The following is an 11,947-nucleotide window of genomic DNA, read 5'->3' as shown; positions in this document are numbered from 1 at the left end:
GGTTTGTTTATATATTTGTTTATATTGTGTTCAGTATCCTGGAAATCGCATTGCAGTTTGCAAATTCTGGATTATTCTGATAATGCACTATGGTCAATAGTTTAATTAAAGCAGCAAAGGAAGCTGGAAGGCCAAATGGGCATGATAATGCAGAAAATAATCCGCCACTGTTTCATTAATAATGGTATTTTATTGCTAACACTTACTTTTAGATCATTTTAAAATTTATATATTTGTAAATTTATAAACATCCACCAGAAATGGAGAATCTGGGGAATCTTTTTACTAAACATTTTAAATGATATATAATCAGTTTATATTATTATTATTATTATAAATATTATATACAATAAAATAAAAAATAGAATAATATTAAACCATCCGTTTTCTAGGTCTGCAAAACGTATTTTATTTAAAAAGTAGGCCTGGATTTAAAAAAAAAACAAAAACTTTTTGTTGTGCTGCAGAAAAGTGAATTTTTTTATCTAACTCGTGAAGCATCCAACTACCTAATACATTTTTCAAAATAAAAGTCTATGTGACGTTTACTGAAAATGCGCATGCGCCCTGTGCTTACTTTCAACACGTGTAACATGGAGTCACCACGAGATGAATTGGTTCTCGATCGGTCTCAGGTAAACGAACAATATTTGATAGTTTCCTTTTCTCACATATTTGTTGTGTTTTATTAACTTTTTTTTTGGTGTGTATATTTACGATTGGGTGGGTTCCTTTTTAAAATCTATTGTTAAACAAGGCTGCAAGTTGGCTAACAGCTTTACAAGCGAAGCAACCAAATGCAAAGTGTCGAAGTTTAGTGTGTATATATTATATATATATATATATATATATATAAGTTTGTTTTGGCGTTTTATGTATGTGCTTGTGCTTAATGAAGTTAACGTTGTTTATGACAGTGACTGATTCTATGGCTGTTTCTGACGTTGGATATTAGGTCTACTGCTGTTTAAAACACGTTTAATTTAGCTAAAACATGTATTACAGGTGAAGAAAGCTGTACAGGCTTTACAGGCATACATAAAGAGCAGCTCCTCGTCCCAGAAACTTTTCCGGAATGAGGGCCAGGCCGTCTCTTTACTGTTTACTCAATGGAAAATCCCTAAGAAGGAGCAAACCATTCGCATGTAAGTGTTTCAAGGGGAAATTAATCCAGTCATTGATTCAGAGATACTTAATGGACTTAAGTATGTTACTGCTCTTAACAAATATGCTTTGCCCCACAGTCCTTTACCCCACGGGCTGAGAACAGAATCAGGAGACGTGTGTCTCTTCACTAGAGATGAACCCAACATGACCTTAGAACAGACGCAGAGATTCTACAAGAAGTTACTCACGGAAAGAGGGGTCAAACATGTCATAGAGGTATGATCGGTCTGATGCTGCAATGCTTTTAGCTGTTATTATAAGTTTACTAGATGTAAATGCACTTCAGCAAACCCTGTCCTTCTGTCTCAGTGCTGGTCATGGGTTAAAATGTGCTAAAGTACTTCAAAGTGTATCCAGACGAGTCTCCTTCTCCATTAGAGCTTGTCTCTACAAACTTTGAAACAACCAAGCAGGTCTATTTAATCTGACAGTATGTATTGGAACATATCTAAAATATGTTTACATCAATTTTTCTCTTGTTAGGTGATTCCCTTCAAGATGTTGAAAACTGAGTATAAGCCTTTTGAAGCCAAGAGAAGACTGCTAGGCAACTTTGATTTGTTTCTGGCAGACGCACGCATTCGACGCAGGTTACCTTCCCAAATCGGGAAACATTTCTATTTAAGGAAGAAGTAAGTTTGCATTTAAATACACAACAAAACTAGTTCACAAAAATAGGTCAGAATTTACATGTATTGCATCCATTAGATATTTAAATGCTTAGTTTTATGATTATAGCTCTGTCATTTTTATTGTGGGGGGAAAACATATAATGCAATGCAGTACAATGTTGATTAAAATATGTACAAATAAACATTCCACAAAAGCCTGTTATATCATATTTAATACTCACATTTTTGTATGATTTAAGAAATGGATGTATGGATAACCAAATAAACCTAAGTTACTTTAGTTCAGAAAGTGTTCATCTTTAAGAATTAAGATTTTACAGAAAAAAAGACATGTGTACCACATTCTGAAGGGGGATGTATTTCGAATTATACTAAAAGGCATTTTACTTGCTAAAAAGTGTAGACTTATCAGTTGAACTGAAGGCATGTGCTAGATTGTGTACAACAGGTTTTTCAGCAAAGTTTTGGTCATGTTGATAATTTAAAGGCCTTAAAAATGTGTGTCAAATATTATACAGTACGCTTTATAGTTTCTCAGCTCTTTATAGATTTGCTCCAACCCTAATCAAACTAACCTGAACAAGCTAATCAATGTCTTCAGGATTACTAGAAAGATATAGGCAAGTTGATCAAGATTGATTAAATGAACAATATGCGTTAATACAAGAACATCAAGATAATAATTGCACTCCTGGAGCTTTGAAAAGTAGTCATGCCTATCATTAAGCCCATAATTTTTGTTTAGTTCTTATTAACGAAAAACAAGTGAAAGAAGTCTGCTTCTAAATGTGCGGTCACATTTATCGTTGTTCTGCAATTTTTTTGCGTATTAAAAAAGACAGGTTCAAGTTAGTCACATGGATTTGATTCATGAACGTGAAGTCTTTGTGAGCTGTTTGAATTATATCGCTACACTACTGACAATAAACAATGGTCTTTTTTTTCAATAGTCATTGTGAATGACATTCATTGAAATTCTGCCTCTATGTCAGGTCTCCTCTGTCGGTGAATCTAGAGAGTAAACATCTGGCCAGAGACATGGAACGTCTCATTCATGGCACCACCATCAGTGTCTCGAACAAAGGCTCCTGTTGGTATGAATATTGATTTTTTTTTTTTTTTTTTTTTTTTTTTTTTCTCCCCTCTGATACAGTAGGTAGAAGCACTACAGCTAACCATTTCCTGCTCCATAACAGCTGGATATGGGTTAAAAATGTGCGATAGTAACTCATAGTGTATCCAGACAGGTCTCCTCATCTGTTGGAACTTGTCCCTACAAACTATGAAACATGATTTTTTTTTTTTCTCTCTCCCAAAATTCCAAAAAAATTTCAGTTGCCCTGATTGTGTGTTTTACCTTGGCAGCATGGCACGTGTAGCACATTCTGGCATGGCAGCAGATGAGATAGTCGAGAATGTGATCACGGCGGTTTCCACCATTTCATCAAAGTTATCAACAGTGAGTAGAGCGAGTAAAGAGTTTTGTTTATGTAACCAGCCCACTTTCTTTTCGCGGTATCATTCGCTACTCATTTCTTTGTATTTTTTTTGTTTTGTTTTTATTGGGATGTTTGTTTCTGTTCCCCAAGTTTTTTTTGACCTTCAACCTTGAATCTCTGTTTCCCTCTTAGACAGGAAAAAACATAAAAATCATCCATTTGAAGAGTCAGACCTCAGTTGCACTGCCCATCTACACCTCTGATTTGAGTCATGTTTTATTGGTGGAGGAGGCCCAGAAGAAAGCTTGTTTAACAAAGGTGAAGTTGCTTAAAGGCAAAACAGATACGTGGCCAAAAATAGTTTTGTAAAATGAGCAGTCATTAGTTTTACCCTTTACCCTTTTTAGGGAGCACAAAAGAGGAAGAGAGAAAATAAGAAAACAGAAGTATCAGAGCCGATCACTAAAGAGACTGAGAAAGATAAAGACAGTGAAGAGGAGGAAATGCCACAGCTGGTGCCAATCGAGACGCCAACCAAAAAGCCAAAACAGGAGGTCAGTGTCTGCACAGTTAGTAAAAACAGTATTTACACTGCATGGATGTTAATGCCATAATAGTGTTCTGTGTGTGATATATTATTTTTATTTTTTTACAGGGCATATCCAAAAAAGGATTGAAAAAAGTACCCAAGCCTGCTGTCAAGGGACTTAAGAAAACTGTAAAAGACAAAAAACTGGCCAAGATAACACCCAAGGTCACAGAACGTGACCTGAAAAGAAAAGCTAAAAACAAATAAAATCTGAAATGCAATTAATGTGCAGCTTACTCATCCTGTCAACAATTTACGTGGATATATATAACAAGAATTTGTATTATACCTGGTTGTTTGAGGTTTTTGTGAACATTTGTTCTGACAGATGAAGTGAATTAAAAGAATTCTAAATCTGATGGCTTTTGTGAATTCATTTAAAGGGGTGGTTGATTATGATTTAACTTTTTTTTTTCTTTTTTTTTTTTACTTTAGTTAGTGTGTAATGTTTCTGTTAGAGCATAAACAACATCTGCAAAGTTATGACACTCAAAGTTCAATGCAAAGGGAGATAGTCTTTTAAAGAATTTGCTGTTTAAGGACTACAACGGCTGTTAGGGACTACAACAAGCTTCTTCCCAGGTTAGTGACATCACTAACCCAAAAATTTACATAAACCTTGTCCCTGAGAATACGCAACAAAGGGGGTGAGGCCATGTTGGGCTGCTTTAGAGACGAGTTGTAGTAGTGTTGTTACCATGCCGTCATTTTACGCTAGACTGCTTCATAAACGAGGGTCAATTTGAACAAAAGATTAACATGACGGCACATGCTAGTCGATGAGTTGCATAAAAACCACAGCAACTACATAAAGTTCATTCACTAACCATTCAGAAACGTCCAGATGCATTCTAAATATTGTAACTTCTTCCTGAATCTTTCCATCAGTGTCCGACTCCGGTTTGTACAATGTAAGGCTGAACACCGTTACTGACAATCGTCATTTTGGCTGCGTGAGATTCTCCAGTTTTGTTGTTGAGCAACCGAAGCGAGCTGTTAAAACACCGCCCTCTTCTGGAAAGCGCCCAGGAACAGCAGCTCATTTGCATTTAAAGGGACACACAAAAACGGCGTGTTTTTGCACACACTTAAATAGAGGCAATTTTGACAAGCTATAATAAATGATCTGTGGGGTATTTTGAGCTGAAACTTCACAGACACATTCCGGGGACACCAGAGACATATTACATCTTGTATAAGGGGCCTTATAGGTCCCCTTTAAATGAAGTCAGTATCTGGGTTTGTCAGCTTTGATTTTACAATGTTCTGTTTACAGAAGGTCTGTGTAATGGATGTATTATATTACATGCATTTGATGAGCTAGACAAAGTGTTGGACCAGCTGCTCCTCTGTTTGTACTGCTGTTCCTGCTCACTCCGGTGTTTTACATGGCTTTGTTGTGAGTTCTTCCTCTTGGTTTGGTAATGGTCATCTAGTCCCTTGTTTTTTAAATTGAGATTCTTACATGTTTTGATCAAGACAGATGTTTTGAATCATCTTTTGAGATTATTGTATATGTCTTTGAAGCTGATTACAACGAGAGGAACCAATTATTCTCAGAATACAAACAGAAGGCAAGTAAAAAGCTGTTTTTTGATGCTATTAGCAATGTTTAAATCATGATACTGTTAAAGGGATAGTTCAGCCACAAATTAAAATTGTGTACTTAACCTCATATTGTTTCAAAACCACAATGTCTGCTGTGGAACAAAAAATATTTTAAGAAATGTCTGTGTTCTTTATGTCCATCCAGTGGAGATTAACCAACATTTTTCAAGCATTTATCTTTTGTGTTCCTCAGTAAAAGACAGTTTTGGAATGACATAAGGGTAAGTAAATGACAGAATTTTCATTTTTTGCTGAACTATCACTTTCAGAAAGACATTTATACTAAACTCTGCGGACTGTACAAAGTGAGTGACATTAACTTGTGTGTATTTTTCTCTTTTTTTTTGTGCAAGTATAGATTTGTAAGTGTATTTGTTGGCAGTCAGGATGCGCTCTGTGGCTCAGTGTGATTTAAGTGAAGATGCGACTCTGCAGACTGTTTCAATTCCAGGTCGGGACCCTGTACCCAGAGACCCCAGTTGTTGGACTTACTACCACAAACCCATCTTCATCTTGATCATTAGTGGACTAGCATTGAGTTCTGGTTTGGTGGTAATCCTCAGTTCTAGTGGATTATTTGGTAGTAACTTTAGAGAGACAATACCTGTGAATGATGAAGTGGGCCCATTGTGTCTTTCAGTTGGGCTGATGTTTGCTGTGCTCGGTGTGGTCTGGACATTGATCAAAAAAGAAAATGTGAAACACAAAAGACAGATGATCTAGAATTAAATAGTCAAAGAGATCACATGGAAAACCTTCATGCAAATATAATTTTGACTAGTCAATGTATATCTGTTGTCATTTTGACTGACATATTATTCATGTAGTAATCATTTATCTTCAGGTTTGTGATCCTGATAAAGTATTCTGATAAAAGCATTGGTTTACTGCTGAACATCAAGGTTTATTCACTTGGTGTACTTTGAACATCATCTGTACAGGTGTGCGTCATGTGTACTTTTAGCACTGTAGTTTTCTGTAGATGCATCTGGATAGATGAGCAGCAGTCTAGTGATATACTTCAATAAAAAGGACACTAATATATAATTGTGGATATGGAGAAACGGTATCCAGGAGTTGGACGTTGTAAATGTGCATTTTGGTTTGCTGTTTTTCATGACATTTTTGGACTTTTTGTCCTGCTGGTTGGGGTGTTTTGGGACATCTTTTTCCATGACTTTTTAATTTACGCCGGAGCTGTGATAATTTTCCTGAGCCTTATCTGGTGGGTGTTTTGGTACACTGGTAATATTGAAGTGCCTCCTGAAGAGCTGGAGGACGACATTGCTCCATACAAACGCACCAAAGGAATTTCAGGTGTTATGCGTAAAGTTTCCAGCAGACTCTCCAATGGACTGAGGAATTCCCTCAGGAGAAATGGAAGAATCAACACTCAGGCTGAAGGCTTTCATGCAAACCGCACGGCCAGAGCAGATCAACCTGTTACCATTGCCATGAGCTGCTATCTGAATACACAGCCAACTGAGACGACAAACCACCTAAACAGAAATCCTTTAGTGATATAACATACAGGTAATACCCAATAAAAATTGTTTTAATGAATGCAAACTTGTATAATGAAATGGGAACCAGCTATCTTCCATGTTATCATCTATAAGCAGGATCTTTTTTATTTTAATGATCGTGCAACGTGTGGCTTTGTTAATCATTTATAGCATTCTGGTCTTTAGGAGAACTCCTATTGGCCAGGACAGAGAATCAAATAAGACTTATCTTTTGTACCACACACACAGCAAACTTTGCTCAACATTCAATGTCAGGTTCTGATTTGCATCTCTATTCCCACAGTGCTTTGCGGGAAGACCCTCCTCTTCACAACTGCATCCATGCTGCTAGAAATGACTTGCCTTTAGAAATGCTTTATAGATCTTTAAGATCATCAGTGTTCTTCGGCTACATTTATGTATAATTGTTCATATATAAATATTTTAAAATATTGTTCTTTTAATCCAACTAAACAAATATTTTTCTATTATTTAATGTAATAATAATGTAACGTTTTACAATATGATTTCTTTTGTTAACAATAGTTGACTATATTAGTTAACATGAACTAAGAATGAACAATACTTCAACAGCATTTGTTAATCAGTCAATGGTAATTTCTACATTTTTAAAATCCAAAGTTGTATATGCACTGTGAACTAACAAACAATTCGATTTTTACCAACTAACATCAACAAAAATGAATAAATGCTTTAAAAAATATTGCTTATTGTTAGTTTGCTAATGTGTGACCTATGAACTGACGAGACCTTTGATAATATTATTATATAATATACTAATCAAATATTTTTTATTGTTATTATTCGCTGGTTGTGTATTTGTGTTATTCTTACTAATATGTTGATGATATATCTATATATATATACTGTCAAACCAAAAATTATTCAGACATTTTTGATATATTTTTACTAGTGGGTGCAGGACACTATAGTTCATTTATGTAAGTGAGGATAGCAAAATAAAGTAAACTCTGACATATTATACCCAAAAATTCTTCATACAGTGGACTACCAGTAAAATTGATAAAAATTTGGAACCAAAAATTATTCAGACACTTTGACCTGACCATGTTTAAGTGTTATCATATTAAGTGTTATTCTTAAGTGTTATCTGTCATAATTAGATTAATTTTTCTGACACAGTTTAACTCTGAGATCTTGTCATATTTTATTACCATTTTTTAAAACTACAGTGAATAAACTGTATTAATGAATGAAATGTTCAAGGTGTCTGAATAAATTTCGGTTTGACTGTATCTGTGTTTATAGCATAAGGAAAACATTATTTTGTTATGTACACAGACCTCTGCAATTAAAATCATTTAAGAACATTTATTAGTCCATTATTGTTTTATTTGAAAAAGAAGAACAAGGTCACTACATTCTTAAAAAATAAAGGCTTTAAAAGGGGGTTTTCCCAGCGATGCTATGGAAAAAACATTTTTAGTTCACCAAAGAACTTTTCAGTGAGCAGTTAAAAGCTGTTTTTTTTTTTCCTTTTGTGCATTGAAAAGGTTCCAGAGGTTCTTCATTGAATCTTTAAGATTGTATTAAGATAAAACAATTGGTAGTTGTATAAATAGCTATTCAACTAAACAAAAGTAGTATGTAAACAACATGTAACGCTTGGGATTTATCGGTGTAGTTTACATTAGAAATTTGGTTGATGAGGATATTTTAGTTTTTTGTCATGAGAAAATGTGACTAAAATTTAAACTGATCCCAAATGTAAAAGGCTAAAGTGTAGATTGCTCAGGGACATCCCCTTCTTAAGACATATTTACATACTGGGCTTGATAAAATGTTGGCTGTTGTGTGGGTTCAGTGACTTCCAACACCTCAGTGGAAGATGCTTCTCTTTATATGGCTGCTTTACATGATTATTTATGCTGAGGGAAAATGTGCAAAGAATTATTATTACGATGGACTTCTTGAGGAGTGTCAACATTGTTCCATTAGATGCAACTCCCCACCAAATATTTGCAATACATTTTGTACCTCAAGTAAGTATTGCTTTATTTCTGATTTAAAACTTTTTGACTTTAGACTAAGAACAAGCACATTACGTCATTTTATGGAAAAACATAACAGTAACAGTTATAAGTTTACATACTCCTTGCAGAATCAGTAAGTTTTTTCAAATTTTTAAAATGTTTACTGCCCTGAAGAGGCTACATAACATTATTTAATGTTCAACATATATGTATATATTCAATATGTATGTATATATTCAATATATACATAAATTCCACAAGACTCATTAACTTTATATACACAAATTATCCTGTTGTGTATTAAGAATCAAGTCCAAGTCCTTGTCGGTAACACTTTACAATAAGGTTCATTAGTTAACATTAGTTAACTACATTAGTTAACATGAACTAATACTGAACAGTACTTCTACAGCATTTATTAATCTTAGTTAATGTTAATTTCCACATTTACTAATACATTATTAAAATCAAGTTGTATTTGTTAACATTAGTTAATGCACTGTGAACTAACGTGAGCAAACAATGAACTGCTGTATTTTGTATGTTAACTAACTTTAACAAAGATGAACAAATACAGTAACAAATGTATTGCCCATGGTTAGTTCATGTTAGTTAATTCATTAACTAATGTTAACAAATGAACCTTTTTGTAAAGTGTTGCCATTTTGTCCTGTGAAATATATGTATGTAAATATAAATGCATAAAAAGTATCCATTGAATAGCTTCATCAGGGCAGTACAAAATAAAATACCAAATGCAATAATCTCCAGTTATCATTTAAATATCAAACTCTGAATATTCTGCGAAAGGTATGAAAACTTATGAACAGAACTGTGTCAAAGTCCACAATGTATGTCTTATGATTCAGTCTCTTATTCAGTGCCTCATTGTGTCCTTTTCAGTACCAGAAAATGAAGTCGAAAAGAATCAAAATATACGTTTCATTTTGATCGTGTTTTTTGTGTTCCTGGGAGCTTTCACTGCACTGACCATTATTCTGCGAGTTATACGCAGAAAAACCTGTAAGCCCATCATCATGAACAAAGGTATATTGCTGAAAGACCTATTGTGTCAATGCAGACAATTTTGTCCAAATTTTAGCACATTGGGCATGCATTTGCTCTTAGTTTACTGTACTTGTTTTCATGTTGTATGACACTATTACATATGAAAAAAGAATACGTAATATGTAATACAGATTATTTTCATATTTAATGCACTGTAAATTATATATAGCCTATAACTATACTTATACTAGTATACTTATACAGTGTCTTATAATGTGGCAAACAAATCCTTATGAAGTCAATGAAATATCACACAGCGATAGGTCAAGAACAAAAGACATCTGACAGCGAGAGAGGCTCGGATGTCACAGAGCAATCTGAAGCTACGACTGATTTGTCAGATGGACTGAATCAGCATCACTACAACTCCAACCTGCCTCTTCCTTCCACTGAGGAAGGCACCACATTGCTGGTTACCACAAAGACAGTACAAGCTTACCAGTGTACATCTGTCATATACGGAGGAGATCACATGGAACTTGTATAACAGCAGCAGACTCTGGTGCACTTGTAGCACATTATCTCACCATTACTCTGTGCAGACTGGATAAAATTCTCATTGTAATTTGAAATGGACTGCTGGATACACTAATAATGAAAACAGGACTTGAACACAGGATGGAATCTGACTGTCAAAAGTGAACATCTCTGTGTTATTTAGGTGTAAGAATCATTTGTGAATGTAAACTATTTTCAACATGCTTTGTCCAAAAGGTCTGAGTTTCACTTCTACACATTTGTATCAATGCAAAGCCAGTACAGATTTATGTTGTATCTTTGTTAAATTAAAAAGTGTTACTTCAATTATAAAGACTTATATAATAAGTAGCCTATATGTAAATATACTTATAGACAGAAATGCATGACATTTATGCAATAAATGTTTAAAAGGACAGTTCACCTATAAAAATGAAATTCTACCATTATTTACTCACCCTTATGTTTTCTCCCCAAACACTGTGTCTTTTCTCTATCTCAAAATGATCTGCCCAATGATATTCTCAGTCACCATTCACTTTCACTATGGAAAAAAAGATGCAATGATGTGAAGGCGGCGAAGGTTGTAAGTTCCAAACATTCTCCCTAATCCTTCCATCTCATTTTGTATTTCACAGAGGAAAGAAAATCATAGAGAACGACACGAGGGTGAGTAGGCTAAATGATGACAATTTTCATTTTTGGGTGAACCGTCCCTTTAAATCAGACTTTCAGTCAAAAACACCTTTGAACGACTTCAAAATACTTATATATTTCTATTTTTGTTAGCCTATGTAGTTTTGACCCACGTGACAATGTTGATGTCACGTGACACCAAGCCATGTCATGTGACTGACACGAGCGCTGTACAGTGGTATTAGCGAGCTCTCGTTAGCACAACGATAGAAGAGTTTAGCTAGGTAGAATTTGTTCACTCATGTTGAACAGTAAACATTTACGATACTCCATAAAACAACGTCTTCATAGTTGTGATGCATTAAACGGCTTTAAAGTGCTAGTGTTGTCTGAGCTAGGCCTCGGTTGTATTGTAACGCTTAACTGCTCTGCAAATGAAACTATGGAGAACGACACAAAATGTAAACAATGTTGTTAAACTTCTCTTGGGATTAATCTGAAAATTTTAGGGACCGACTCAACTGTGATTCATGTCGCTTGCTAAATCGTTTGATCGGGAATTTCAGAATGAACGGTGAGTTGCAAATATGAGGTGATGGATTCATGCTGTTAAATTGTTTATTTGTATGCAACACATTTAACTGTTATCTAAAAGTATTGTTTGTTAGGTAGCCAGAGGTTTCAAAACATTCAATCTGTGTCACTGCGGTGGGAATATGTATTCTAGAATATGTCATACATTAAACAAGTAAATGATTGGAACAGGTAGCTGTACAGTAGCTGCAACTACTTACTAAGTTCTTTATCTGCT

General features: G+C 34.7%; 3 protein-coding genes and 2 non-coding genes across 6 annotated transcripts in view; all 5 read left to right on the top strand.

Moving 5' to 3' along the window:
• The first annotated feature begins 519 nt into the window (after positions 1-519).
• Positions 520-4,186, top strand: rsl1d1 (ribosomal L1 domain containing 1). The gene is given in 10 exon segments (XM_051915584.1): positions 520-635; positions 1,006-1,145; positions 1,245-1,383; positions 1,651-1,799; positions 2,792-2,893; positions 3,165-3,258; positions 3,431-3,556; positions 3,646-3,792; positions 3,894-4,009; positions 4,011-4,186. Coding segments are annotated over 10 exon segments (1,125 nt in total). The 5' UTR covers positions 520-554; the 3' UTR covers positions 4,042-4,186.
• On the top strand, positions 1,445-1,574 carry LOC127524286 (small nucleolar RNA SNORA55). The gene has a single exon (XR_007933029.1). It is a non-coding gene; the product is annotated as a small nucleolar RNA SNORA55 (small nucleolar RNA).
• Positions 2,962-3,092, top strand: LOC127524287 (small nucleolar RNA SNORA55). Its single transcript, XR_007933030.1, has one exon. It is a non-coding gene; the product is annotated as a small nucleolar RNA SNORA55 (small nucleolar RNA).
• A 4,373-nt stretch (positions 4,187-8,559) lies between the features above and the next one.
• On the top strand, positions 8,560-10,827 carry LOC127524182 (tumor necrosis factor receptor superfamily member 17). The gene is made up of 3 exons (XM_051915591.1): positions 8,560-8,964; positions 9,859-10,002; positions 10,281-10,827. The coding sequence occupies exons 1-3, from the start codon at positions 8,811-8,813 to the stop codon at positions 10,508-10,510; spliced, it is 528 nt and encodes a 175-aa protein (XP_051771551.1). The 5' UTR covers positions 8,560-8,810; the 3' UTR covers positions 10,511-10,827.
• A 378-nt stretch (positions 10,828-11,205) lies between these two features.
• snx29 (sorting nexin 29) overlaps positions 11,206-11,947 on the top strand; it is a 136,047-nt gene continuing 135,305 nt past the window's right edge. Inside the window, exon 1 of one of the 2 annotated variants that reach the window (XM_051915579.1) lies at positions 11,206-11,710. In XM_051915579.1, the coding sequence (XP_051771539.1) occupies positions 11,667-11,710 (44 nt within the window). In that variant the 5' untranslated portion in view covers positions 11,206-11,666. The remainder of the gene's footprint in view (positions 11,711-11,947) is intronic. The other variant, XM_051915580.1, reaches the window with a different exon arrangement.

The sequence above is a fragment of the Ctenopharyngodon idella genome, chromosome 12, assembly GCF_019924925.1.
Source record: "Ctenopharyngodon idella isolate HZGC_01 chromosome 12, HZGC01, whole genome shotgun sequence".
NCBI lineage: Eukaryota > Metazoa > Chordata > Actinopteri > Cypriniformes > Xenocyprididae > Ctenopharyngodon > Ctenopharyngodon idella.
Note: the sequence above shows the minus strand (reverse complement) of the source record. Positions and strands in the feature narration are given on the sequence as shown.

What these genes read in the sequence shown, in the direction of transcription:
- LOC127524182 (XM_051915591.1), top strand. Translation starts at nt 8,811, where the DNA reads ATGCTTCTCTTTATATGGCTGCTTTACATGATTATTTATGCTGAGGGA. An exon ending in CAATACATTTTGTACCTCAA is followed by an intron (nt 8,965 to 9,858) that starts GTAAGTATTGCT and finishes TGTCCTTTTCAG; the next exon opens with TACCAGAAAATGAAGTCGAA. An exon ending in GCCCATCATCATGAACAAAG is followed by an intron (nt 10,003 to 10,280) that starts GTATATTGCTGA and finishes AATATCACACAG; the next exon opens with CGATAGGTCAAGAACAAAAG.